Source organism: Fusarium verticillioides, chromosome 1, assembly GCF_000149555.1.
Source record: "Fusarium verticillioides 7600 chromosome 1, whole genome shotgun sequence".
Classification (NCBI taxonomy): Eukaryota; Fungi; Ascomycota; class Sordariomycetes; order Hypocreales; family Nectriaceae; genus Fusarium; species Fusarium verticillioides.
In genome coordinates, this window is record NC_031675.1 from 3,384,675 (window position 1) to 3,410,757 (window position 26,083).

Genomic DNA, 26,083 nt, shown 5'->3' on the forward strand with positions numbered 1-26,083 from the left:
TCGTGAAAGGCTTGATTGCAGAGCAGAAAGATAATTACGTTAACTGTCTCACCAGTAATCATCGTGGATTGACTACTAATGAGAGGGGCCTTGGGCCTAGACATTACTTCGATCCAATCCGTTTAGCTGCAAGTGTAATGATGCGTAGGTTCATCGGGTCATGACTTGTCTCCGGGCTGTCGGCCGTGTTTGCATGGAGGTGAGGATCAAATTAGCACAACTGAGACCCATCATGATATCCAGATCCAGTTAGCTTCTGGTTTATATCAACCATCCGAAAACCAACTCCCGTGCCCGCGAAAAGACGACCTCGGTTTCTCTTGAAGCCCTGTGCTACAGCCGACGACCGCGGTGCAAGGCCTAGGCATAAGGTTTCTTCTCACCGTATACTCTTGATATAACCTCCCAGTCTCTTTCCTCTCTCCCTTTTTGCACCCTTCTCTCCGGGGCTGCTCCACTTCAAGCCGCCCCCTAAAGACCAGCTTAGTATTGATGTTACAGCCGCAAAGTTCCCGGCTTCTGCTGCTCCAGAGGTCGTTGCGCACTACAGTCACAGGCACCGCAGCCACTGGGACACTGCTGTACAGTCTATCCGCAGCGCCGTCGTTGTCGCCATACCGAGTACCTGGCCGGGCCAATTACATGGCATCGCTGGCAGCACGCAGCCCTGCCGCTGCCGCTGCAGGCCCCGGCGGGAGCAATAGTGTCGTTACCAGTGGTGCCCCGCCCCCTCCATCCTCTTCTTATTCTCACTCTGCTGCTACGTCAACCTCCAAAATTTCTTCCCGTCGAACAGCTCAGATTGCTCGACACTTTTCCTCCTCATCCTCACCAACAGGTCCCGTTTCAAAGCAGAAGCCCGACATGGCCTCCAACTACACCGTCCGCAAGGTTGCGGCTCCCAACACCCTCGAGCACCGAGTCTACATCGAGAAGGATGGCCAGCCCGTTTCTCCTTTCCATGATATTCCTCTCTACGCCAACCAGGAGCAGACCATCCTGAACATGGTTGTCGAGATTCCTCGATGGACCAATGCCAAGCTCGAGGTATGTTACTGGTCAACATCAATTGCTGTCTTGTTACCTCCTCGACACGCTTTGCTTTATTTACAGTTGTCGTGTGCTCTATTACCCCTCCCCCCTCCTTACGCAACCGTTGCCCCAGACCGGCAAAACGAACGCAAAACATGAATACTGACAAAACCCTCACTATAGATCTCCAAGGAGGAGCTCCTCAACCCTATCAAGCAGGATATCAAGAAGGGCAAGCTTCGATACGTCCGAAACTGCTTCCCCCACAAGGGTTACCTCTGGAACTACGGTGCCTTCCCCCAAGTATGCTCATTATTTACCCCAATCTGACGTGGTCACCCCTAACTCGATCACCAGACTTGGGAGGACCCCAACTCCGTTCACCCTGAGACCAAGGCTAAGGGCGACAACGACCCTCTCGATGTCTGCGAGATCGGTGAGCTCGTTGGTTATACTGGCCAGGTCAAGCAGGTCAAGGTCCTCGGCGTCATGGCTCTCCTCGACGAGGAGGAGACTGACTGGAAGGTCATCGTCATTGATATCAACGACCCTCTCGCCTCTAAGCTGAACGACGTTGAGGATGTCGAGCGACACCTTCCTGGTCTCCTCCGTGCCACCAACGAGTGGTTCCGTATCTACAAGATTCCCGATGGCAAGCCCGAGAACCAGTTTGCCTTCACTGGCGAGTGCAAGAACAAGAGGTGAGTTCTCAAATTCCGGCTCAGTGAGCCCAAGACTGACAATTTTAAGCTACGCCCTTGACGTCGTCCGCGAGTGTGCTGAGGCCTGGGAGCGTCTCATCACTGGCAAGACCCCTGCTGGCGGTGTCTCCACGTAAGTCTCTAAGCTATCTTCCTAACACAGCTGATACTAACGTTTGCGTAGCACCAACGTCACTGTCCAGAACTCTCCTTCTCGTGTCTCTCCTGACCAGCTTCCCCCTCTGCCCCCCAACGAGGATGTCCCCGCCGAGAAGATCGATGCTTCCATTGACAAGTGGTTCTTCATCAGCGGTGCCTCTGCTTAAGTGTCCATAGACCAACCATCTTGCATAAAAGGAAGAAGTACGGCAGACATGTAGTCTTCACAAAAGTTGAGCACAGAGATACTCAAGAACAATATATAAAAATGATGCCAATTGTCGTAATATTATACAAGACCCTCAATCCCTGCTATGCCATAGGGGTTCGTAAATGTACAGGGTTCGTTCCCTAACGCCGTTTGTGCGGAGTGATACAGTATAGCGGTGTTTTTCACATATTTTAATCGGTCAAGTCGGCTGCCTTCTGCAGTTGACGCGAATGTCGGTCTACTTCCTCCACCAGTCCTTTAATGTTAATCTTTTGGCAGTCGAAGTTGAGCTCCTTGCCATCCTCTGCATCTCGTTAGCCATTGGACCCCTTTGGGACAACTAATAGTGTTCTAGTATTACATACTAAATTTCACTCGTAGGGAGCTGGGCTCTTTTGAAGTTCGGGGTAGGATGGTCGACGTGATTGTTGTTCCATTCGCTCGGGCATTCGGAGGCAGAAATGTGAGAAACAGACGAGCTGGCTTTGCGCAGGCCGAGAAAGGGTTGAATTTGGCCGAAACCTCAGTCATAAATTTGGTGATCATCTTGGCGACGAGTAAAAGGCTAAGCTCGTGAAATACTCAAGAGAAATTGGCTTTGGCAAGGGAGTCGAACGTGGTCATTAACACACTCAAGAGCCATAGCCGGGTACCTCAGTTTGGCGATGCTGAAATTTCGAGGTTCGATAACGTCTCGGTACATGCATATCACCCTAAAGGGGCAGCACCCAGCTAACTGCAACGTCATGATAATGACGGACCACGTTTCGAGATCGACTTGCACATTATATACTTAGCAGTTCTTCACCAGCATACTACCACAAACCCAACAAGCTTAAAATGTCTTTCGAGGGTCTGCAGGAGCGTTTGACGGCTCTGCAAGAGACGACAACACAGCTCAAAGAGCTTATCGATCGACTCGCAACACTCAAATTCCAACCTGGCTCCGTGCCCCTGACCACCGACGAGGAGAGCAGCGAAAGCGGCGAACTCAGCGCAGAAATTACAAGTACTCTACGGGATGGAGAAGAGGAGCATGAGCTTTTGCAGGAAGAAGTGGAGTTCTTGCGCGTTGCAGAGCATGACAAAGCCCGGTTGAAAGAGAGTGTCGAAAAGATTGGAAAGGAGCTTGCAAGGTATGGTTTGCGCTGAGAGGAAAATGGTATTTATGTCTAAAATTACTCTAGCTGCCGTCTCTCTTTTCGAAAAGCACGACTGTCGGCAAAACATAGCCTCGCACAGGCACAAAGACGAGAGCGCGAGATCCTCCTTACATCATTTTCACAACCTACCTCCGAGACCAACTCTCTTTACCCTGACGATGAAAAGACTGCTCGTCCTATACGTCATCAGCAAAACGTCCAGAAGCAGCAATCGAGCCTCACCGAAGAGGATCAACAGAACGTTGGTGCGAGTGCTAATGTGACCAACGCCCTACGACGAACACATGATCTGATCCAGGCGGAGTTGGCTCGCAGCGAGTTTGCACATGAGACTCTGACGGAATCTTCTGCTGCTTTGAAGCAACTGAACGAGTCGTATGGCTCTCTGGACACAATGCTGGCGAGCTCCAAGGACTTATTAGGCACATTGTTGCGCTCGCAAAAAAGCGATACGTGGTACCTTCAAACGACATTTTACATGCTAGCTTGTACACTCGGCTGGCTGCTGTTCAGAAGACTGCTGTATGGACCGATGTGGTGGATTGTTTGGTTACCGCTGAGGTTAATGTTTGGATTGGGAACGTCAGCAGGCAGTGCGGTGATGCACGCGGGCTCAGGGCAGGGCCAGGTGAAGGAGGCTGGACAAGCGAGCAAAGGAGTTCCGGTGGAGGGTTTGCCGGACGATGAGTTGCCTACCGTCAAAGTTGACACCGATCAGCAGGCCGAAGTTTTGGAGGAGGTGGATAAGATTGTGAACGTTGTGAGAGAGGCAGAGGAGCTGGGGAATATCCCAGAGGGTGATGAAGACAGCATCGGTAATCCCAAGAAGAGGATGTGGGAGGAGCCTGGTATTGTTGAGCAGCAACGCCCTAGAGACGAGTTATAAGTTGGATACTTATTAATTTTGTAACAACAACGTCCCGCATATGTTGAAGCATTATGTTCATAACTATGAAGCGAGTCTTGTCAGTTGTGTTCGGTTCATCAGGTTGAACTGTAAACTGATTTTGGAACATATGATGCCCGTCGAAAAAACTCGCCAAAAGAACGATCCGCAACGGTGGCATACTCTACTCTTCCAAAGAGGTTTTCCGTCCCTTGGTCATCATCATGTCATCGACCACATTCATCTATCGACTATCCTTGAATTTCTTTGAGCCATCATCTCACATAACGCCGTGCCTCATTTGGCTTTGAGGCTAACTACCTGATAAGCAAACCCGTTCATCAAGAGCATAAACCAAGGTGCTGGGGTTTGTAGGCAACTCTGACTGCTTTTCCGACTATGTTCGCTGGGGAGCAATCTGCTCGACTTCGCTGATCCAAGGAAGGCCAAGCTTCTTCATCTCAACGGCAAGCTGGAACAGGTAATCGAGACTACGTTATATCAGCGTAAGGTAATCATTCGCAGATCACGATTGAGTTGTTATATCTTCCATACCTCTCACATTGAGTCTTGGCCTTATGAACGTTATCACCCCAGACATAGACACCGTGACGACGGACGAGAACAGCGTATGTGTCGGGATACTTATCCATCGCTTCTTCGAGATACTCAGTCAAGTCCTCCTCATGAGGAGTGTTCTCGATAACTGGAATGCGAAGGGTGTCATGATAGCCCAGGTTGCCTGTCTTGTTCATGCCGCGGCCAAAGCCCTTGATTTGCTCAATGTTGTTGATCTCGAAAACTCGGTCTTTTCCGGGGCCTTGGGATTCTAACAGGAGGGTCACAAGGACAGCCCATTGAGAGTGAGTATGTATACAACAGCCAGCCCCTCGGCGGGTGAAAGCAGCAAGGAACAATGGGGTGCACTGAGAAGGCTTATAGCAGGGAGGAGATCGCAGATAGGTGCGCTGGTTGAGCTTATTGTGGTTAGGATCTTGCTCAGAAAGAGCCATGACGTAGATGTCGGTGTTCTTCATGAGTTCTTTTTGAACGCCCGAGGGCGCAATGTATACGAGATCACTGCGATCATGGTGTAAGTTAAGAGAAACGTTTGCTCCTTATTTCGATAGCAAATGCCCAAGAGAAGTTTCAGATGATTTTCCCATTGACTTGACGAGGGTATACGCCGGTATCATGAGTCTTGCAATAAAATAAATTTGCCTTCTCCAACTCATCATGGCGGGGTCGCGGGGTAAAAAAATTTATGAAATTTCAAGAACGAGCAAGGTAAACATAAACATACTCATCTCGAATGGAGCAACCGCCTCCTGTTCCCGTAACCCAGCCCAGAGTCCAGAACTTTGCGCATAGCGAAGGGATCAGGTTTGCAGGGTGGTTCGGGTCCTCGGAGGTAATGAGGGCATCGCCAGTTGGGCGTTGCTCAGTTGACATTTTGTCTTTGGAGGAAGACTTAGAGATACGGAGCGAGGTTTGAATTGTGTCTTTGCAGAGGGTTTCCAATTCTGAACACAGCGGTCGGGAAATCACAGAGATCCAGAGGAGTGTTGAGGTATGGGAAATGAGATACCAGCACAGCCAATGTAATAGAGCTGAAACTGATGTTGGCGGTGGATAGTCTAGTTTCTTGTCTAGGTAGGTAATGTTAGGCCAATGCCACACCTGTCTACGTAGTAGGCTAGGCTGTGGTTTGAGAGCCTCTGAGTGGCTGAGGAAGATAGATCGGGGTGCTCTGTGCTCTGTCGAAATCCATCTCATCCGTGATGACAAGAGCACTCTTGGGAGAACCACCTACTGTACGCTAGCCAATTAACAACCACAAGATATTCTCTACTCCGTACCTCCAAGGCCATTCTGCGGGGAATCAGGCCGTAGCTGATAAGCGCAATGGCTCAAACAATCAGAAATGATGGCTTGGGAACGTTGGGCATTTACTAGGTACCTAACATGATCCTGAGTGGGCAGGCCGTATTTCTCCTGGTGCTCTCCAAAATCTACACCAACCCAAGTCTTTTTCTCAATAATCTTTGCCATGTGGATGGAATCTTCTTTTGTCTGGAATATTCTACATGGTATTCCAATTCTATGCAATACGTGCAACCTCGGTTTTCCAAAAGCAATGGCCTCAGTCTGACCTGAGGTTGTATTGCGTCCACGGTGGCAAGCGAGTGGGCTATGAATAGGAACGGAGACGGAACAGCCGAGAAAGGACCAAAAGACAAGGAGTACAGCTAATAATGGGGTTTCCCTTCCATCAAGATTCATAGACGCAAGTCTGAACTAGACCAGATAGCCATCTGTTGCAACACATAGGGTAGTACACATCTTTGCATGAACTCAACGGTGCATGTTATCTGAATGACAATGACTCGGAGTTTTGAATATGTGATAATAATAGCCAGCACCAGATGGAGAATCTTGCCGGATTGAAGACAAATGGACGAATGCCATGGAACAGACCTGGCCTGTGTTTTAACGTTTTCAAGGATGGCACCTCAATCACAAGCCTTTACAGGTGGGTAATAATACTCGTTTAATGAGTGCGAGAATCCATCAACAGGCTCTGAGCAGTGAGCATCATGTCTTGTCTTAAGATGTTGACCCTTGTCCCTGCTTATATGTAATAAATGGCCTTTTTCAGCTCTCAGCGCCGGTGCCGGGAAGCCAACAACCTGACCCTGCAGGCCCTGGTAGAGCTTCACTGTAGCAGTACGTATCACAGGACACAGGTGCCCCTAATAACAAAGTGGCATATGGGGGAATGGGGAGCACCGCCGGGGCCTTTTCTCTGGGATACCTCGTATTCATGGATTAGGTTGTATGTAATAGGTTGAGCCGACGGCTTTTGTAGGTGACAACGCGGCAAAGAGCATCCGTTACAAGTCCTAGGCGCCGTTTGACCATCCATTTGAGGGAAGAGGAGGTTTGAGTTTGTTGAGTTCTTGAGCAGTATGTAATGAGTCTACTTTGACCTACCTAGTGATAGTACATTGAGATGACGCTCGTGTTAGCCAAACAAAGTGTATACTACATGTACGCCAATGAAAACGAGACCGTTTTAATTAATTAGTACCTACCTTACTCTGGCCAAGCCCTCCAAGACGGCCTCGACTCCCGGGCTAACTTTTACAGTAGTAGAACATGGCTTTCTGTTCTGTTCTTTATTTAATCACTCATACGGGGTACTGTGAAGAAGAAAACAAATCCTCAAGTGTGTTATTGTTTACATTGCATTGGCTGGATCGCAAACTCACTGGCCCAGGCTCACTGATGGTTTACAAAGTCTCGTCTGGGACACACTTCCGCCCACCCCTTGACCCAAAATGGAGGCCCGGTCTATTATTGTCTAGCCCCAAGGGTCACCCCCTGAGACAACCTCGAATCCAATGGACTTGGAGAGATCCGATGCTAGTGCAGTGATCTAGGCGCGCTGAGAAGCACAACCGTGTGCCGTCACCTTTTTTCAAGGTGCAAATTAGGGGGCTCATCACCACTCATCAGTGGTGGTGGAAAGCAGAAAACACCACACATGTAAGAAAGGACGGCAGATGGTGGTCATGTCGCCAGGCAACACGAGCTGTTGGAGGCGAAGCTCTCTAGGCTCTCCATGATGGATGGATGGACGAACGAGCAAGTGGATGATCGATCATCCATCCTGCCGTCCATCCTATACGTGTGGGCCACTTGTGTTTTTTTGTCCCCCAACGTCTTTTTCCATCCATCATAAGTTTTGTTGGTCACAGTCGATGGGAGGAGAGGAGAGGAGAGGAGTCCACTCACAACATGGATGACCATCTTGAATTATCTGAGCCGAAAAAGAATCGTTAAACGAGGGGAGAGATGCAAGATCTGCGCTGAGCCGGAATTACAGGAACATCCCCCAGCTCAACTGGCAAATAATTAGTCGTTTCTTCCCCTAGTCAACGCAGGACAGGGACGGCAAATTAGTGTCAGTCTCTTGGATTATGGCTTGCAAATTTAAAATTGATGTCGGCGGGCTTCCCCAGACCAGAAAGTAAACGAACCTCGATCGACATCACATCACATCAGCCCATGCCTCCCTCCTCAGGCTCCTCTCCTTCGCTCGCTACAGTCCGACCCGACTGCAACTCAGTTTAATTTTGTGCTTGTGCTTGTCCCTTCTTGGTTATCGTCCCACTGCGTGTGCTGTACTGTGTCACAACATGGACGTGGACTTGTGTAAGGGGGTTTGCGTGGCGTACCCAAAACTTCCCCCCCCCCCCATCTCTCTTTCTGTTGTGTTGTTTTGATACTGACGAGGCCCCGAGTGTGCATCATGCGTACCTACCTAGGTATGCCCGACAGCAATAGCATCCCCGAGAAGTTGATGGATACTTCGCTTCTCTCTCCTTAGCTCCTCCCAGTCTCTCGCACTTTCTGATCAGACAAAATGGATCCTTGATGGCTCCAATTCTAATCCTAGTGCCATCATGGGTCCTCTCTTTCCTCACCCCATGTCCATGCATGTCGAATCCATGCTCTGGCCATTGACAAGCTAGATGCAAGGTCCTGATGGGTCCCCTATCTCCCGATGAGCCGGGGGCTAGCTTGGCGCCGCTTTGCCTGTACCTCAGGTCAGTCTTGTTGACTTGTCTAGCTTGTGCCTGTGCCTGTGACTTTCACGGCTTCCCCTAGCCTGGCCTGGGGGTCTGACTCTCTCTGAGACGGTACTTTGCCTTGTCTATGCTTGCTTGGGCTTAAGCGGTGGTGGTATGGCCATTGGCTTGATGGTGTGGATGCCCCTTTGCTAACCGGCCGCGTCTAGTTGAGGACTCGACTCATAAAAGGACCTGGCTGCCCCGTCGCGTGCTCTTGTCTCCCTTCTTCTTCACCCTCGTTGTCATCTGCCTGTCATTCGTTAAGACAAGAATTCCACTTCAGACTTTCGCTTTGAGATTCATCTCGATTACTTTACATTACTAATTCTAATATCAACAATCTCGCAATCTATCAACATGCGTTTCACCTCCATCTTCGTTGCCGGCGCTTTCGCCACCATGGCCGCTGCCCAGAGCAAGACTGCTTCTGTCTCTCCCGCTCAACAGTCTCAGCTTGACTGCCTTGACGCCTGTGATGCTGGTGATGTTAAGTGCCAGTCTTACTGCATCACTGTGAGTCTGATGTTCCACTATGTGGACCAACACGGGTCTAACCAGAATTCTCCAGGTCCCCTCTCCCGATGAGAAGAACATCAACGCCACCACCGAGTGTGTTGCCGCCTGTCCCAAGGGCAAGGGTTCTGCCTCCGACACCGAGAAGTACTCTGTCTGTCTCCAGGATTGTATCGCCAACAACTACTGGAAGACAGTCTCCGGTACTCCCCGTGAGACCGGCGATGCTGGCTCCAAGGACGAGGCTTCCTCCGCTGCCGGGTCTGCTGCTTCCAAGGCCACCGGCACTGCCTCCGACGAGGGACAGCACCGCCACCGCTTCTGCCGCTGAGTCTGATGCCACCGCTACCGACGCCTCTGAGACCTCTGGATCCGCCTCCGGATCAGCCTCTGGTACAGCTTCTGGCTCCGCTGCTTCGTCTACCGAGACTGGCAATGCCGCCACCGCTCTCGTTAGCGGTGTGTCTCTTCTCGGTCTCGTCGCCGCTGTCTTCGCTCTGTAAATTGGATCGCCTCCTTTTGGACATCCGGTTGATAGAATAGAAGGATTTTAATGGGATTGCTCTAGAGCGGTAATGATTGGAGTTTGATTTCAGATGTGATACATGTTGGGCATCATGACGAAGGCTTTTTTGGGCCGGATCGACTTTTCATGGACAAATTATTGGGACACACCTTACGCGTTCACATACGGCTCGACACGAGCATCAATACAATACCTCTTTTTTTTGCGCTCTGCGTAACCTAATCTTGATGTGCAATTTTTTTCAGTTGACTCGAAATCAGATCAAAACACAACACAACCACTGAGGTTGTGTTGGTTGTGGGGTGTTGTTCTGTGATTGGCTACTGTTTCCCAATCGGGTGCTTGAGTGGTTTAGCTTGTAAACAGGCGAAACGATTGTCTCACTACTTGCAGAGTACATATTCCGTACATAACTATGGAGGAAATGCTCGAGTTCAATTCAATCGTTTCATCATGATTTTTTTCCTTAGAAGCCGAGATAGTAGTTGATATTTCGAAGGCACCTCCTCTTCATTGCATGCTGAGCAGTTTTCCCGCGTCGCTGATGTTTTTATAAAAACGTCATGACAAAACAATTGGCTTCAATTACGGTTTGATTGCAGTAATACCCTTGACGCCACGGAGTTCCATGTGCGCTTCTTTTCTGGTGCTGTCCCGTGAGGCCCTTTTCGAGACACTAAGTTAGTTGGGTGCTGGGAGCCGCCCTCCAGACCTTTCAGGCCTCTGCTCCGTGTCAGTCATCTGTCCATAGGCCCTCAGGAAGCAAGATAACTCAAGACTTGAAAAGAGTGTGCTAAAGCAAACTTAGTAAATAGAGCCCTGAACTTGTGCTAGTTTGTCTAAATATCTTAAACATCCTGTATCAAGGACCTGGGTTTTCTTTCCTCCCCTCGATCGGGTAGCTGTTAAGCAACCCTAGACGGCATTCTTAAGGTATGAAAGTAAGGTAATGCGGAGAAGGATAATATCTTTCGACAAATTCAAAGTTTATAGTCCACATCATTTGCGTTGACCAACCTCAAGAATAACAAGCCACTGTAGACATCTTCTTGTTCCGTTCAGAAGCATATGGTACCTAGCCCGCCAAATACCTATGTACGGATACCAAAAACTCCAAATTTTGCTATTGGTCGAGCAGCTGTTTTTACACTTACACTGAAGCCCAGCGGAAGAACAATCCAACAACAGCTCTGTGCGTCTTCGTGAATAATGCAGTATTATGCCTCTTGGACTAGATTAGCCAATACCTTGGTTTGGTTTTGAAGTTGAGGCTTATTACGCTTGTGAAATTAACCATTCATCCGACAATTGTTCCATGGATAGCTGTCTTCTTCTCGAGCCTTCTGTGGGACATGCATGACCTATTCTGTAACTTAGTACCTACAAGGCCAAGGCCATGAGGCTTCCGCCAACGTCCCCGCCCCCAGTTCCATGGGAGTACCTGACAGTCGGCATACGCACCTTCCTTCTTCCAACCTTAGTGGCTCCGGGCCACGGCCCCCGCTCTGCACCTGTTCGTGATCCCTGAAATTTAGGCGGCTCTGAGCTTCTTCGTTCTACGTGTCCTCAACACTAAGACAGAGCTCTCCACTCATTGTTAAGACGCCACCTTTCGCTTCTTCACTCTCCCCATTCTGCATTCCACCTCACTCTTGGACCTCTTATCTCCTCGAGCGCTGGGAATACCCTCATCGAGCATACACTGTTCCCTCAGTCACAAGTCCTTTTTTTATTTGTTGTGTCCTGCTCATCCTCTTGCGCAGCTTCTGGTGACGTCCTTAATTCTCTGCTCAAGCTACTCCGTCACTTCCTTCATCATGAAGCTCAACGCTGTTGCAGCGGCCATGTCGGCTGCCATACTTACAGGCAACGTCCACGCCGAGGACGTCAAGGAGGCTTCCCCTTCTGTTCCCGACAAGCTCCCTACATTCACTGTGAGTTTTTTTCTTCTTCATTTCAATGAGTAATTGATCTCGTGCTTGAGGGCTATGTAGCTCCTCCTCATGAGCTCTTGTTCTAGTCAATTGATGGCTAACCCACCCTTACAGCCCACCGTTGTGAAGGCCGATTTCCTGGAACAGTTCACCGACGACTGGGACCAGCGATGGAAGCCTTCTCACGCGAAGAAGGATACATCTGGCTCCGAGGAGGAATGGGCTTATGTTGGCGAGTGGGCCGTTGAAGAGCCCGTACAGTACAAGGGCATTGAGGGAGATAAGGGTCTCGTTGTCAAGAACCCTGCGGCGCACCATGCTATTTCTGCCAAGTTCCCTAAGAAGATTGACAACAAGGACAACACCCTCGTCGTCCAGTATGAGGTGAAGCTGCAAAGTAAGCATGACTCTGGAATCCCACTCAGTGATCGCGCATGCTGACATTTTTACCTCTAGATGGCCTCGAGTGTGGTGGCGCTTACATGAAGCTCCTTCGTGATAACAAGGCTCTCCATCAGGAAGAGTTCGCAAACACAACCCCCTACGTGATCATGTTTGGTCCCGACAAGTGTGGCCACACCAACAAAGTCCACTTCATTTTCAATCACAAGAACCCCAAGACTGGCGAGTATGAGGAGAAGCATCTCGATTCCCCCCCCACCGCCAAGATCACAAAGACCACCGAGCTTTACACCTTGATCGTTCATCCAAACAATACATACGTCATCAAGCAGAACAACGAGGAGGTCAAGACCGGCAGCCTCCTGGAGGATTTCACCCCCGCTGTCAACCCCCCGGCCGAGATTGATGATGCGAACGATAAGAAGCCCGAGGACTGGGTTGACCAAGCACGCATTCCTGATCCTGAGGCGAAGAAGCCTGAGGATTGGGACGAGGAAGCTCCCTACGAGATCGTCGACGAGGAAGCCGAGAAACCCGAGGACTGGCTCGAGAACGAGCCCGTCACCATTCCCGACCCCGAGGCCGAGAAGCCAGATGATTGGGATGACGAGGAGGACGGCGACTGGATCGCCCCTACCGTCCCCAACCCCAAGTGTGCCGACGCCTCTGGTTGCGGCCCATGGACGAAACCAATGAAGCGCAACCCCGACTACAAGGGCAAGTGGACCGCGCCTTACATCGAGAACCCGGCATACAAGGGAACTTGGGCTCCCCGCAAGATCAAGAACCCCGACTACTTCGAGGACAAGACCCCTGCCAACTTCGAGCCCATGGGAGCCATTGGTTTCGAGATCTGGACTATGCAAAGCGATATTCTCTTTGACAACATCTACATTGGTCACTCTATTGAGGACGCCAACAAGCTCGCTGAGGAGACATTTGGTGTCAAGCACCCCATCGAGAAGGCCCTCTTCGATGCCGATAAGCCAAAGCAGGAGGATAAGCCTAAGTCCCCCAGCGACCTCAAGTTCCTCGACGATCCTGTTCACTATATCACCGAGAAGGTCGAGCTCTTCAAGGCCATTGCCGCTCAGGATCCCATCGAGGCCATCAAGTTCGTCCCCGAGGTTGCTGGAGGCTTTGCCGCCATCATTATCACTGCCGCCGGCCTCGTCGCTGTCCTGTTCAACCTTGGCAAGTCGCCCGCTGTTCAGCAGACTGCCGAGAAGGCATCCGACAAGGCCAAGCAGGTCAAGGAAAAGGCTGTTGAGGCCACCGCTACCGGTGCTGAGCAGGTCAAGGGCGCCGTTAACAAGCGCACCACCCGCAGCCAGTCATAAGGAAAACGAGGAGGTGATCTCAGATGGTTAGTTGTATCGGATGGAGTGATATTCAAAAGCAGACGGAGAACCTGTGGAGCTAAGAAGAGAAGCAACTTTGGAAGGAAATTTACACAATTCTCACGATTGATTGATTGATTTGGCGCACCAGAGCAGCGATAGGGATATCAGACAATTGATAGCTTTTCAGGCTGACCTCGCTCTTGATCTGTTCATGACTCGTCGTGGTGTTGCGTACGTCTAGACCACTCAAGAGGTACTGTGAAGCAAGGCGTTGGCATTGTTATCTTGGTTTTGTTCGGTTTCGCATTTGCAGTAAGGGTAGGTCAACTCGACAAAGTCTTAAAACTAGGGTTTTTTACTCCTTCACCGAAATCGGCGTGCATTCACAGATAAGGGCGTCTAGTATCAGTTTAGATCGATATTGAGAAGACGAACGCCCTCCATAGACATCCATTTACGTTGGAGAATCATGGAAGGTGACCCCGACGTCCATAGATAGAGAGCCGGTCACTTGAGAAGTTGAGATAGATATGTTTCCCAATTAGGCAGGCGAAAGGAGACGAACAAACGAAGTGAGAGATCTAGTTTCTAGCCGGCAATCTCAGCCAGTAGGAGACTTGAATTGGGAGACAAACCTCAGACCGTGGTATCCATCGGCATTGACGGTAACCAGCGGACAAGCCGGAGCTCGCTCGGCAATTACCCCACACTTAGACTTTCCAGAAATGCTAGCCCTGCTCTTGGGGGAGGTTGCTAGCTTATCATGAGTTGCTCCTGCCGCCCCGCACTGACTCGTCTTTGGTGCTTGTAAGTGGTGACCTCCTCAGAGGAACGCCCCTCCAATTGCCTCCGCACCGTTGACATAGCCGGGACAGTTCCTCAGTATAAAAGTCTAGAAAACCCATGGCCTCTTGAATTCTGTCCTGTTTGTTGCTTCATTGGAAGTTATCGGGGTCAATTGTTCTTGCTCTCGCTCTCGCCTCCCTCTCCCAGTTATCGTCCCTCTCACTTACACACAACGTATTTGAGCCTCAGAGACTATACTGTCATCTTTCGTCGCCATCATGCGTCGTGCAATCTCTCGCGGCTTGGGTGCTTCCAGCCGATCTACTCCCGCTCTCTCTCGATCCTCTCTCCTCGCCTCATCTAACATCACAAGCGGCGCATCCCACGTCGCTGCCAGGCGCATTCATGCGACAAGCAAGCAGCTACAGCCCGTGACGGCTGCCTTGGCCTCAACCGCCAGCAGTTATCCTACCACCCACGCAAAGGTCGAGGTGGTCGATACCCCTTACTTCATCGACAACAAGTTTGTTTCGTCCTCGACCGATAAGTACATCGACTTACATGATCCCGCTACCAACGAGCTCGTTACTCGCGTCCCTCAGATGACCGACGCTGAGATGAAGGCTGCTGTTGCAAGCGCCGAGAAGGCCTTTAAGTCATGGAAGAACACTACTGTCATCTCTCGACAGCAGATCATGTTCCGATTTGTCCAGCTTATTCGTGAGAACTGGGACCGCCTCGCTGCTAGTATTACTCTCGAGCAAGGCAAGACCTTTGCTGATGCCAAGGGTGATGTCCTTCGTGGCCTTCAAGTCGCTGAAGCTGCTATCGCCGCCCCGGAGCTTCTCAAGGGCGAGGTCCTTGAAGTCTCCAAGGACATGGAGACCCGAACCTACCGTGAGCCCCTAGGTGTCACTGCTGCTATCTGCCCTTTCAGTGAGTAATCGGCAAGTCGCTAGCATCATACTTTAACTAATTCATGTGTAGACTTCCCTGCCATGATTCCCCTTTGGTGCATCCCTATTGCCACCATCACTGGAAACACCCTCATCCTTAAGCCTTCTGAGCGTGACCCCGGTGCTGCCATGATCATTGCTGAGCTTGTCCAGAAGGCTGGCTTCCCTGAGGGTGTTGTCAACATTATTCACGGCGCCCACCGCACCGTCGACTTCATCCTCGATGAGCCTGCTATCAAAGCGATCAGCTTCGTTGGTGGTAACAAGGCCGGCGAGTACATCTTCAGCCGTGGTTCCGCTAACGGCAAGCGTGTTCAGGCCAACCTGGGCGCCAAGAACCACGCCGTAGTCTCGCCCGATGCCAACAAGAACCAGTTCATCAATTCCATTACTGGTGCCGCTTTCGGTGCTGCCGGTCAGCGCTGTATGGCTTTGAGCACTCTTGTTATGGTTGGCGAGACCAAGGAGTGGCTCAACGAGGTCGCCGAGCAAGCCAAGCATCTCAACGTCAATGGTGGCTTTGAGGATGGCGCCGATCTCGGCCCCGTGATCTCCCCGCAGAGCAAGGAGCGTATCGAGAAGCTCATTGAGTCTGCCGAGAAGGAGGGCGCTACTATTCTTCTCGATGGCCGTGGCTACAAGCCCAGCAAGTACCCTAACGGTAACTGGGTTGGCCCTACCATCATCACCAATGTCACACCTGACATGACCTGTTACAAGGAGGAGGTCTTTGGCCCGGTCCTTGTCTGCCTCAACGCAGAGTCCATTGATGACGCTATCGACCTTGTTAATAAGAACGAGTATGGTAATGGTACTGCTATCTTCACCAGGTCTGGTGCTACTGCCGAGACCTTCCGCAAGAACATTGAGGCTGGTCAGGTGGGCATCAATGTCCCTATCCCTGTCCCCCTGCCTATGTTCTCTTTCACTGGTAACAAGAAGTCTATTGCTGGTGGTGGTGCCAGCACATTCTACGGAAAGCCTGGCATCAACTTCTACACTCAGCTTAAGACAGTAACAGCTCTATGGCAGAGTGCTGATGCCGTTGCCAAAAAGGCTGATGTTTCCATGCCTACCCAACAATAATAAAGGAAAAGCGAACAAGGAAGAATCGAAGATGGAACATGGGATATTGATGTAGATTGCATATCTGCTAGCATAATAAGGGTAGTAGTCAGGCTGTTGGGCTCAGCTGAGTGTCATGAATTTCAAAAACATCGGAACCTTCATTATATTTCGCTGCATGTATCTTACTCATCCTATATTTTCGTGTCGTCATTTTCACTATGCCACACATGATTTATGTTATTGGTAGTCTCAAAATGGTTGAGTGCTAGATGTAGAACAGTTATCCCACCCTGCCCATTCAGTGCTGATAAGAAGAGAACATGTGAAGTCGTACGTACGGCGATAAAACATGATGCTAATAATAAATGATCATAATAAACAAATGCAATTTGATAAATAAAATAGATTGCGTGATATGAGTAGTGACCAACTACCAAATGTGTGCAACATGAGCAAGATTACGTCCATCTAGCGATCGATCTTACTGTGGCGGTGGCCCTCTTCTATTGCCGACAATAGCGTCTGTCTCTAAATATGCCTTCCTGGTCCCTCCTCCTTCTGTGAGTGGTGGTTGATCGGGCCACAATGGCTCGTCTTGCTTATTCCTTCTCAATGGTGATGCAGCCCCAAGCAGGGTGCTGTAGGAGTTTGCATCAGGGATGACAAATATTGTCAACTACTCCGTACTCCTGGATATAAGAATTCGGAAATGCCAATGTGCAAAGGGATCTCTTGTCCCCCAGATGGCTTTCGAAGAATTTTAGATAGAGTATGGGTAAGTTTTAGGGTTGCGTGGGCTTTGGCAAGTCCTTTATATTAACTCATGACCCCATCTGAGCTTACTGCGTTGGAATTTTCATGAATCCGTCATAATATTCATCGAGCCATCGAGCTGCCTGAACACCAGACTCATCAAGGCTTGAGTCCCAGCGACCTATCGAGCCGACATAACCATCGGGACGAACGTTAACGATGGCTACCTCGCCAGGTCCCAGGCTGCCGAGCCATTTGTTAGTGCACAGGGAGCCACGGGTGTCCTGATCGGGAATGTCGTCGAGGTAGAAGGTCCAACGGCTGTCTTGCAGAAGAGGTGGGAGATCTGAGATTTCAATTTCCGTCTTGGGCATGGTGGCTGATTGACTTGTTAGCGAGCGATCTCCAAGTACAAGATGCGCAGGAACTTACTGATAAGACCAAAAGTGAAGAGGTGGCTGACAACGGTGTATCGCTCAGGTCGGGAGTAAACATCCTCAGGAGCTGGTGCTCGAGGTTGAGAAGCATAAGATGCGCTAGCTGCAGCAGATAGACGGCTAATAAAGGAGTCTGTGCCTGCAATAGCATGGCAGAATGTCTGCAGAAACGGTGCTGATTGTTGAACATCCCACATAAGAAGGTAAATTCGGAACTGGCCGAGCATAGGTATGTCGAGTTGGATATCCACAGGGTTGGAGTCGATATATCGAGTCACCTTGGCGGGAGGCAGAAGGCATCCTGGCTTGGCGTCTCCCATTACAAAATGGTTGTTTCCAATTCCTGGCCTGTTGATGGCATTCTCGCCATATTCAGCACCAATTCCGGAAATGAAGCGAACGTTGGTCCTAAAGTTCTCAGCGAGTGCAATGGCGTCGCCACCAGCAATTTGGTTCGCGTGCTCATAGTCAAAGTTAACCAAGTCCAAGGCAATCTTGCGTCGTTCTTCCTCGTAACTCTCGAGAAGATTTGGCTTGGCCAAGCCTCGAACCGCAAGGTTCAGCTTCCACGATAAATTCCATGAGTCGTGCATTGAGGTGTTCATACCCTGCGCAGACTTGGGAGAGTGAGTGTGGCTGGCGTCACCAGCCAGGAATGCCCTCAAATGGCCATCAGTGAAGCGACTAGCAACCCTCTGGCCAACCTGATAACGGCCGAACCACTCAACGTACTTCCAGTCCAAGCGGAACGGTGCCATAATCTTCTTCGCGCGCTTCATCATGAACTCCTGACCCAGATCGCGGCGATCAAATTTGGCACCGGCCTTCAGCTCAATATAGAAACGAGTCATATTCCTCTCTCGAGGAATGATGAGAATTGAACCGTGCTCCTGTGAGTAGACGAGCGTCTTGGACCAAATATCGGGGAAGTCGGTAATCAGTTCACCGTCAAGAACGCCCCAAATGGCAGCCTGAGACATGCCGACAGCCTTGACATCGGGAATACTTTTGCGAACCTTGGAGTGTGCGCCGTCACCTAAACAGTAATGTCAATTTCTGAGCGTATAATAAGTGTGAGCATTTGCCACTCACATCCAATCAGGTATTGAGTCAGGACCGAGCGCTTGTCTTGATTGACATTGGCACGACAGTTGACTTGGAGGGGGCCGGTCTTGTTGTCGGGGACGCTGTACGACTCAAAAGCCATGTTTCGACGGACCTCCTTGCCACGCTTTTTCATATCCTCAAGGAACAGCCCTTCGACCATACCTTGATGGACCAAAAGAATATAGGGGTCGAGAACATCGATAATAGGGGGATAATGGACTTCGCGACCAAGTCGACGAAGAGGTTCGTCCGCAGTGCTACGCCAGAATGCGATATCGAAGACACGAACACCTTGTTTTAGCAAAGTATCTGATAGTCGCATTTGCCGGAATGTTTCGATCGTCTTTGGCTGAAGGCCATCGGCTCTATTGTCAAGGTCAATTGAGTTGTTTCAATGGTACAATTGAATCATGGTGATAAGCTTACCTTCCCACGGGCGTCTGATCGGCTCGATCATCGATTACCTCAACGTTGATGCCGAATCTGGTCAGGTTTGCGGCCAACATCAGACCGGCAGGTCCTGCGCCAACGACACATACTTGACATTCTAGCGGAGGCTCAGGAAGACTGCGAAGAAGAGCCAGAGGATCTTGAAAAGGGGGAGGAGAGCCTTCCTGGCGCTCACGATGTGCTGGAAAGGGGATTTCCATTTGGTCCATGCCGTCAGATTGGACAATGCTGGGCACCATGTTACAGTGGAAGTATTTGGGAGATCACAAGATCATGGACGACCTCTGTCGGTTCAGATTGTTGACAGAGTGTCGTCCGGCAGTAGTTGCGAGAGGTAAGGGCGGCGGAGGCTTCCGAGCTCAGGTAGAAGATGCCGCAGATGATCAAGCTGGCGGCAAAACAACGAGTTTTGTGGAAAGCAAAGGATATTCGGTAAGGTGATACTCTGTGAGGAAGTCTGCCCACTCAGCTATCGAGTGCTGTGCGTATCACACCGGAAGTGTTGTATGAGCTCCTCGATATCGCCTGATGCGAAAAGGCCGTCAAGATCGAAGTCGCAAAATCGAATATGTCGTAAGATGTTTTTTCTCTCTCGAGATTTCGCTCGAGCAGATCGCGTGGTAGTATTAATTGAATACGTATGATAGAATAGATCGATCGGTAAGTGTATGGGGTTTCGAGGTCGCGGGGCAGAATGGCCGAGTAACTATTGGACAGGCTGAATCTGACTGACAAGCTACAACTGAGACGACAAGGATTTGTGCAGATATGCAGGCTACGATGAGAATGGCGAACAAGGTGGACGAGACGGCCACAGCGATGGCACAAACGAAGATTCAGACGATGGACGACGGAGCACGAAGAGGGACACCGAGGTGAAGAGAGAATAAGAGAGGGGCTAAGTGTGAAGCTATTCCGAGCCTCAAGGTCAGATATAGGAAATACAGCACCCACGAACGGGCAGGTACCGGATTTCGGGGGTTGATGGCAAGTGACGACCGGGGTGCTACGATGCCCTGGCCTACATGGATCAAAAAGAGAGACAGAGAATGGATGGGAAGGACTAGGGTCGAGGGCAGCAAGGGCAAGTGAGATGGGGTCACAATTGCCTGGAGCAGAAGAAATGGCATGACACGATTATCGACAGCAGGCGGAGGCAGGCGACGCCAGACCTGACGAGGAGACAAGAAATGGGCTGATTTCGCGGGAGATTTTGCTGGTTCGCTGAGACACGGTCCACTCAGACGACACGGTTGACACGTTCAACTGGGTCTAACTTCCAGGGCCCTTCCTCAAATGCTTTCGCCAAGCTCCTTCACTCTTTTTCAATGGGTCTTGCCTTGAAAGGATCCACATGCTGTCTCTAGACCTGGCCCCGCTTGACGACATAGCATGTGATTGGACGATAATTGATGAATTGAATGATTTTGCTAATCCCAAAGCCAAAGCACCAGAAGTTTTGAAGAAGAAGGAGAACTAGGTGAGACAGCCCGGTTGGCATCATCGCTTCTAATCAGATCCAAGCACAAGCAATTATATTAAAGTGTAGGTATCTCTGGAGAACATAGTGACAAATCGATGGCAGAAAATAAACACCGCTAGAAGGAAGGTCTGGAAGGTTAGACCACGGACCGACCAGGTCATGCACCAAGACCTAGACCAAAACCAATCCCCTCAACACCACCATCTTCTCCTCTTTCACAATGACACTTTGGACCAAGACAAAAAAGACGTTGAACCCGTGCCACACGCTCGCACTGTTTCGTCAAAGAACCCACTCCTGCGGCTTCTAGTCTCCGATGAGAACGTGGTGTGTCTGGTACCAGGTTGTGTGTTTACTGCTCTGACAGCAGTAAGGATCATGCACTTGTTATGTACGTAGATGAACTTCTCGTACAATATTCAACCCGCATCTGCTAACCTGTTATACCGTTTTCAGCTTTGGTCCAGTGATTTTGCTGCGGTCAGGACATGAACGATGGAGTATCAGAGTCTGACATCGCATGTTATTAAGTTCCTTTTGCTTCTTCTCCCATACGCCTGCAGGAACTCAGGGTCCTTGAGCCAGGATGAGGCCGTTCTCAGGCAGTGTCATTATCAAGCACGGCGAGTGGATGCGATCCATCAATCTGACACCGGTTTCCCCGGCCTTTGTCTGAAGTTTTGTAAGTCAATGACATATCCAGTTAAGTCCTGTAGGTTATCAGCTGAAGTTATCTAAAGTCGGGGAATTGACAATATGCAGCAAAGCCACACCGTAAGTTGTGTTATATATAGGAGCCATTTCATTGACTCAGATGGGATGGATCTGCTGGCAGTAACACACAGATTCAAACTGATACATGCAGGTCTCAGCCCAGGGCTCATGTACCTGATCTCGTCTTATGCAACAAAAGATGCAAGCATGCAGATTCAACGCAACCTGCCAGAGTTGCAATTTCCTCAACGCCGTTTGTTGGTTACTCAAACGGACGGCCACAGAGTTTTCACAAATTCTCAGATTCTCATAGTCTACTATCTCCTGTCCAGGATGAACCCTGGGTACAGTCCGCAAAGACCCATGCTTTACATGTTACGCTGCCACATTTTAAGCAGTTGAACTGACGATGGAGCCCTTCACCACGATATGCAGCGAACGATGATCATCTCATGATATACAATCGAGCAAGGTATCTGGCAGAACGGCCCCCCTTTTCACCTCGATTGCATATGCAATCTGTCAAACTCATCACAAATATTGTATATGCATCAGCATCGAAGCTGATCCTTTGCGCAATGCAGCGTAAGCGACGTCTCTCATCTCATCCTGTTCGTAGGTGCCGTGCCAGTTCATCCGTTGGGAGCATTCCGCATTGGAGCCAACCCAAGTACTGGATGTCAATCTGTTGACTCATTTATCGCGTCATTATATGGGCTCATCACTCGAATTATGCCGCGCGTTATATGCATCCTGTTAGAGCGGCATGTCTGAGTGCTCTTAAATCAGTCAGTTGGCACCACCAACATGACATAACATCCGAGCTGGGACATCACCAACACAATGGTACTCTATTACATGGATGACCTATAACGCACAGGCTGGTTCGGACTTAGGCGTCTGGGCAGCCCGAGCTCCCACGCACGCCCTTTATAATTGGATCTTGGGTCTTGTCGTAAGGAGTGACACTTCGAATAGGCACGAGAATGAGTTTATCACGTATCTTTGTTTGAAACTCGTGGGCCCTGCCTCAGTAGACACGTATGAAAACTGCAATATTGCAAAAGACAACGGTTCATGATGTCTTCAGTGCTCTAGTGTTCCATTCATCTGTTCACCATATGCTTAGATTACGTTCCTTGACAGTGACAAGTCAATGATATCAAGACCAGTTCCGTGTTACCTACCACAAATAGCCCTATACAATGTTATAACATACAAGTGGTACAATATGGCAAAATGAAACAATAGCAATCACAATTGATCCGGAACACTCTAGTAACAAGGCAGTCTTGATCAGGACACCAAAACCGTACTGGCGGTTGCATCCCCGTCAGCTTCCTTCTCCTCACCATTGTTCTCAATGGCTGTATCCACATCCTCAATGACTTGACGACCACTGAAGTTCTTCATATAGGCCTCGGCCTTGGCTCTCACGGGAATTGCATACCAGTCCGGTTGCATACGTAAAGCAGCCAGAATGGTTCCCGTGCCAGGAATCACAACATGCCCACTGCGCCCTGTGAGAACCTGCCTAACCACTGCATCTGCCACCGACTCGGGTGCAAGTGGTGGCATCAAGAAGTCGGTGTTTTGGTAGTATCCTTTGAAAAGAGCAGTGTTGGTGGGACCTGGATGAACGATTACAGTCCTGACCTTGGGCGCATTATATCTGGTAGTCAACTCAGCGGTCAAGCCTTCGTGGAAAGCCAAAGCAGCTGCTTTTGAAGCACCATAGTCTACCAGGTTAGGAATTGTCAACCAGCTCGCATAAGATGTCAAGGTCACAACCATGCCGTGGTTTTTAGCGACCATATCAGGGACAAATGTCTTTGCTATCCAAAAGGGCGCAAAGGTGTTGACGTCAAAGGTGAAGCGGATATCGCTGGGCTGAGACTCCAAGATAGTCTTGCCCCTGACAACTCCAGCCACGTTGATAACCACGGTCGGATGTCCCACCTCACCTCTAATTTTTTCGGCGACGGCCTCGACATTTTCGGGCGATCGTAAGTCGCATTGGAAGTAGTGCACGTTGGCCGCTATTGGGTGTCAAGTCAGCCTCCTCTTCCTATCCTGAGCCTGAACTGGGGGTCAGATGTAGGAAGATAACATACAAACTTCGAAGGACATGGGCTGAACATCAAGAACGACAACTTTGACGCCCATTTCCTCAAACAGCTTCACGATTCGACCCCCAATACCTCCTGCACCACCTGTTACGAGAACCACTTCGCGCTTCCAGTCATATTTGTCGTCAACCCAGTTGTTTCTGGTCTTATCGGACCACCATCCGCTGGCCCACCGCGCCAGAGCAACGTAGAATAGCGTTTTGAGGTGACTTGAGGCGCTAGGATGGAGAATTGATAGATCTTGACCCTTCTTGGTGAGGCGAGCAAATAGCACGAGTGGAAATAGGAGAGCTGGGTTGAGAGCAGTCTGACGAACGAGTCGTAATACAACGTCAGCGCAAAAGCCTTCTCGTGGGATGAGTCCTTGATGGATCGGCATGATGGCGTTTGAGTCTGGTGTAAGTTAATCTGTTTTGATCAGATTACACCGAGATACGACTACTTTTTCATATGGAAAACAAGCAGTGCACAGGTCCAGGAGAGCAGCTCAAGTACTCGAACGACGCACTTTGCGCCCCGGACGCGCATAGGCATCTCTTATGGAGGGGGAATGGGCTTGATGCATGGTTCTCATGATGGAGCATGCAAACCGAGGTCCTTTTCCACGAACAGCTACCAACTCGCTGCTCGCTGCAGTAGTTAACAGGGATGAGGAATCCGGGGTAATACTCGAAGAGCTATTCGTCAGGGTTCTCGTAGCAGCTCCTACCGAACAACATCTTTGCTTGCGCCAAGCTGGACTATCATGAGTTAGCCATTGTTGTGGATTGTTCCTCGGCATCATGATGACCCCGCAATTCGATCGCCTTATAAAGCCATACTGAACGGGGATGGTTCCTTAATTGGCATGGCAGATGATGGTTGACATGGCGATTTGGTAACCTGCATTGGTTAGTGGGATTTGAAGATGTGCGACAACCCAAGACGAGCTGTTTCAACTTTCGCGTTCAGACTTTGGGACTGTGATTTATTATGGCTCGAGAGCGTCTGAACGAAGAATGGATTACTGGAACAGGTTGCCGGAATACGATACACTATATGAAAGAGCTTGCACTTGTAAGTTGGGGGGTGTCAGGATGTTAAAAGGCTACCTAACCAAGATCGTTCACAATTAAATCGCCACGAACAAACCCACCAATCCAGCATATACCGCCACCTTCGAATCTAGGACAGATCCCTTCGAATCCTCACCGCTGGCTTCAAGCTCGGTCGAGTCCCCTGGCGCAAACAAAACGCCCACTTCATTAGCTGCCTCTGCGTCGATTTCTTCGGGCGAGAGTATATCATTCGATAGCTCAGTGCAAGACGGCCGATCACCATCCTCAGGAATCGAGTTGGTGACATTGATTGGAACATCGAAGATGGTGTAGTGGTTATCGCCGTTGAGCCTAAAGTTTTGTCGGATGGAAATCTGGGCATATTGTCAGAACATATTCTGATAAGGGGATAGAAGTAGGTATTGCTCACGTTGTAAACACCACGGTCACTATCTCCTTCAGGTTTTCCATCGCCAACAAGACAGTCAGGCCACACCCAGTTGATATGCTTGACCGTGCTGCCTGGTTCTTGGGCCATGATCTCCCCGAGACTTGCATTATTAGCGGTCGCCGTTCCATTGGAGATGGTCAAGTTGCGACCTGTCATGTAACTGTAGAGGAACATTTCGACACTGAAGATCTGGTTATCGTCATCTTCGTCATACGGTGGCAACGGCAGCTTGCCGTTAGCGGTCACGTCTATAGCCACGTGTAACGTATCTTGTATCAACAATGTTATTATGGTGAAGCTATCGTCGGCGGTGTAATGCCAACTTACCTCCTCCAAGCGGCGTGTTCGGTTGAGGGGCATCCAGCACCACGAAACCAGGTGTAAAGATCTGGCCATTAGAAATTGTAAAGTTCAGTCCCAGCGCGCGCCCGGCCATCAGCAGCACGGCTGCCAGTTGTTGCTTCGATGATAGCATTACTAGGTACTACAGGTAGGTAAGTAGGTAATATCAAGTACAGGTACTCTACAAGTCCTAGCAAAATTGAGGTGTGAGAAAAGGCAGCGGCAACAACAAATTTACCATCGCGGGAAGTACGGCACAGGAACCAAAATGACTACATCTTCTTTTTGAAACCGGAAATTGGGCTTGGCCGAGCATCCAATACAGCTGCAAAATCCTTGGGAGATGTTTGAGGACGGGGGCTTGGTCCTTGATAAAAGTAAGATTACAAGGGTATTTATTTTACCGGTACATGAGGCTAAGAATATAGATGATCGGGATGAATGACTGTTTCTCAGTCTTTTATCTTGAAATGATGGCATTCCGAGTTCGATGCTGGGACTTGCTTGGCGATAAATAGCATTGATTCATAAATATCAGTTATATAGTGTGATAACTATCCGTAATCGTTCAACCATTTGTAGTGTTGCACTGTATTCATTATGAGGAGCAGCCATGGATGTTTCAGAATCAACTTGACAGGGATTCAATAATCATGGAAATTTAATAGTAAGATGCATCCCCGGCTCAAGAAAAGAATTACTGTGTAAAGCCCAAGAATATAGAATTCGAATATACAATGTTGGCTCTTCAAGATGGAATTCCCACCTCAGTCACCAACGCGCAGCGGAATTACTTCCTTGAGTGCCACTTGGGAGCCAATGAGTCGTTAGAGTGTCCGGGCATTCACTGGCGGAGCCCCCCG

General features: G+C 49.7%; 11 protein-coding genes across 13 annotated transcripts; 6 read left to right on the plus strand and 5 right to left on the minus strand.

Annotated features, from left to right (window-relative positions):
* The first annotated feature begins 300 nt into the window (after positions 1 to 300).
* Positions 301 to 2,317, plus strand: FVEG_00953 (inorganic pyrophosphatase). Its single transcript, XM_018887686.1, has 5 exons — positions 301 to 1,047; positions 1,216 to 1,335; positions 1,390 to 1,733; positions 1,783 to 1,866; positions 1,918 to 2,317. Exons 1-5 carry the CDS (start codon positions 493 to 495, stop codon positions 2,057 to 2,059), a joined length of 1,245 nt encoding a protein of 414 aa, XP_018743465.1. The 5' UTR covers positions 301 to 492; the 3' UTR covers positions 2,060 to 2,317.
* Positions 1,735 to 2,767, minus strand: FVEG_14756 (hypothetical protein). The gene is made up of 2 exons (XM_018903727.1): positions 2,469 to 2,767; positions 1,735 to 2,407 (listed from the first exon to the last, which is right to left on the minus strand). The coding sequence occupies exons 1-2, from the start codon at positions 2,647 to 2,649 to the stop codon at positions 2,295 to 2,297; spliced, it is 294 nt and encodes a 97-aa protein (XP_018743464.1). The 5' UTR covers positions 2,650 to 2,767; the 3' UTR covers positions 1,735 to 2,294.
* Positions 2,729 to 5,405, plus strand: FVEG_00952 (hypothetical protein). The gene is made up of 2 exons (XM_018887685.1): positions 2,729 to 3,239; positions 3,291 to 5,405. Exons 1-2 carry the CDS (start codon positions 2,944 to 2,946, stop codon positions 4,150 to 4,152), a joined length of 1,158 nt encoding a protein of 385 aa, XP_018743463.1. The 5' UTR covers positions 2,729 to 2,943; the 3' UTR covers positions 4,153 to 5,405.
* On the minus strand, positions 4,079 to 6,746 carry FVEG_00951 (hypothetical protein). Of its 2 annotated transcripts, XM_018887684.1 has the most exons (4): positions 6,113 to 6,134; positions 5,456 to 6,045; positions 4,708 to 5,232; positions 4,079 to 4,643 (listed from the first exon to the last, which is right to left on the minus strand). In XM_018887684.1, exons 2-4 carry the CDS (start codon positions 5,926 to 5,928, stop codon positions 4,550 to 4,552), a joined length of 1,092 nt encoding a protein of 363 aa, XP_018743462.1. In that variant the 5' UTR covers positions 5,929 to 6,045; positions 6,113 to 6,134; the 3' UTR covers positions 4,079 to 4,549. The 2 variants fall into 2 exon arrangements, with proteins under 2 accessions (XP_018743462.1, XP_018743461.1); XM_018887683.1 differs by having other exon boundaries at positions 5,456 to 6,746.
* Positions 6,747 to 9,146: 2,400 nt separating this feature from the next.
* FVEG_00950 (hypothetical protein) lies at positions 9,147 to 9,805 on the plus strand (the record flags this gene model as incomplete). Its single annotated transcript, XM_018887682.1, has 3 exons — positions 9,147 to 9,302; positions 9,358 to 9,563; positions 9,610 to 9,805. 3 exons carry the CDS (start codon positions 9,147 to 9,149, stop codon positions 9,803 to 9,805), a joined length of 558 nt encoding a protein of 185 aa, XP_018743460.1.
* A 1,840-nt stretch (positions 9,806 to 11,645) lies between these two features.
* Positions 11,646 to 13,504, plus strand: FVEG_00949 (calnexin; the record flags this gene model as incomplete). The annotated part of the gene is made up of 3 exons (XM_018887681.1): positions 11,646 to 11,762; positions 11,877 to 12,159; positions 12,219 to 13,504. The coding sequence occupies 3 exons, from the start codon at positions 11,646 to 11,648 to the stop codon at positions 13,502 to 13,504; spliced, it is 1,686 nt and encodes a 561-aa protein (XP_018743459.1).
* Positions 13,505 to 13,881: 377 nt separating this feature from the next.
* Positions 13,882 to 20,157, minus strand: FVEG_00947 (hypothetical protein). 2 transcript variants are annotated; one of them, XM_018887678.1, is made up of 4 exons: positions 19,041 to 20,157; positions 18,600 to 18,979; positions 17,503 to 18,543; positions 13,882 to 17,449 (listed from the first exon to the last, which is right to left on the minus strand). In XM_018887678.1, exons 1-4 carry the CDS (start codon positions 19,301 to 19,303, stop codon positions 17,157 to 17,159), a joined length of 1,977 nt encoding a protein of 658 aa, XP_018743456.1. In that variant the 5' UTR covers positions 19,304 to 20,157; the 3' UTR covers positions 13,882 to 17,156. The 2 variants fall into 2 exon arrangements, with proteins under 2 accessions (XP_018743456.1, XP_018743457.1); XM_018887679.1 differs by lacking the exon at positions 13,882 to 17,449 and having other exon boundaries at positions 17,450 to 18,543; positions 18,600 to 20,157.
* Positions 14,572 to 16,335, plus strand: FVEG_00948 (methylmalonate-semialdehyde dehydrogenase (acylating); the record flags this gene model as incomplete). Its single annotated transcript, XM_018887680.1, has 2 exons — positions 14,572 to 15,229; positions 15,281 to 16,335. 2 exons carry the CDS (start codon positions 14,572 to 14,574, stop codon positions 16,333 to 16,335), a joined length of 1,713 nt encoding a protein of 570 aa, XP_018743458.1.
* A 638-nt stretch (positions 20,158 to 20,795) lies between the features above and the next one.
* On the plus strand, positions 20,796 to 25,160 carry FVEG_14755 (hypothetical protein). The gene is made up of 2 exons (XM_018903726.1): positions 20,796 to 20,938; positions 21,004 to 25,160. Exon 2 carries the CDS (start codon positions 21,304 to 21,306, stop codon positions 21,661 to 21,663), a length of 360 nt encoding a protein of 119 aa, XP_018743454.1. The 5' UTR covers positions 20,796 to 20,938; positions 21,004 to 21,303; the 3' UTR covers positions 21,664 to 25,160.
* On the minus strand, positions 22,435 to 23,769 carry FVEG_00946 (hypothetical protein; the record flags this gene model as incomplete). Its single annotated transcript, XM_018887677.1, has 2 exons — positions 22,435 to 23,300; positions 23,376 to 23,769. The coding sequence occupies 2 exons, from the start codon at positions 23,767 to 23,769 to the stop codon at positions 22,558 to 22,560; spliced, it is 1,137 nt and encodes a 378-aa protein (XP_018743455.1). The 3' UTR covers positions 22,435 to 22,557.
* Positions 24,396 to 25,353, minus strand: FVEG_00945 (hypothetical protein; the record flags this gene model as incomplete). The annotated part of the gene is made up of 3 exons (XM_018887676.1): positions 24,396 to 24,801; positions 24,858 to 25,147; positions 25,206 to 25,353. The coding sequence occupies 3 exons, from the start codon at positions 25,351 to 25,353 to the stop codon at positions 24,502 to 24,504; spliced, it is 738 nt and encodes a 245-aa protein (XP_018743453.1). The 3' UTR covers positions 24,396 to 24,501.
* Positions 25,354 to 26,083: the final 730 nt, after the last annotated feature.

Bases quoted from the DNA above. Each gene is read 5' to 3' on its own strand.
- FVEG_00952 (XM_018887685.1), top strand. From the start codon at position 2,944: ATGTCTTTCGAGGGTCTGCAGGAGCGTTTGACGGCTCTGCAAGAGACG. The intron at 3,240-3,290 runs GTATGGTTTGCG...AAATTACTCTAG, and splicing joins ATTGGAAAGGAGCTTGCAAG to CTGCCGTCTCTCTTTTCGAA.
- FVEG_14755 (XM_018903726.1), top strand. From the start codon at position 21,304: ATGCAGCAAAGCCACACCGTAAGTTGTGTTATATATAGGAGCCATTTC.
- FVEG_00953 (XM_018887686.1), top strand. From the start codon at position 493: ATGTTACAGCCGCAAAGTTCCCGGCTTCTGCTGCTCCAGAGGTCGTTG. The intron at 1,336-1,389 runs GTATGCTCATTA...CTCGATCACCAG, and splicing joins ACTACGGTGCCTTCCCCCAA to ACTTGGGAGGACCCCAACTC. The intron at 1,734-1,782 runs GTGAGTTCTCAA...GACAATTTTAAG, and splicing joins GGCGAGTGCAAGAACAAGAG to CTACGCCCTTGACGTCGTCC.
- FVEG_14756 (XM_018903727.1), bottom strand. From the start codon at position 2,649: ATGATCACCAAATTTATGACTGAGGTTTCGGCCAAATTCAACCCTTTC. The intron at 2,408-2,468 runs GTATGTAATACT...AACGAGATGCAG, and splicing joins CTCCCTACGAGTGAAATTTA to AGGATGGCAAGGAGCTCAAC.
- FVEG_00951 (XM_018887683.1), bottom strand. From the start codon at position 5,928: ATGAGATGGATTTCGACAGAGCACAGAGCACCCCGATCTATCTTCCTC. The intron at 5,233-5,455 runs GTATGTTTATGT...CCATGATCGCAG, and splicing joins GGTTGCTCCATTCGAGATGA to TGATCTCGTATACATTGCGC. The intron at 4,644-4,707 runs GTATGGAAGATA...GATATAACGTAG, and splicing joins GCCAAGACTCAATGTGAGAG to TCTCGATTACCTGTTCCAGC.
- FVEG_00947 (XM_018887678.1), bottom strand. From the start codon at position 19,303: ATGGTGCCCAGCATTGTCCAATCTGACGGCATGGACCAAATGGAAATC. The intron at 18,980-19,040 runs GTAAGCTTATCA...CCTTGACAATAG, and splicing joins GATCAGACGCCCGTGGGAAG to AGCCGATGGCCTTCAGCCAA. The intron at 17,450-17,502 runs GTAAGTTCCTGC...CAAGTCAATCAG, and splicing joins CTTCACTTTTGGTCTTATCA to CCACCATGCCCAAGACGGAA.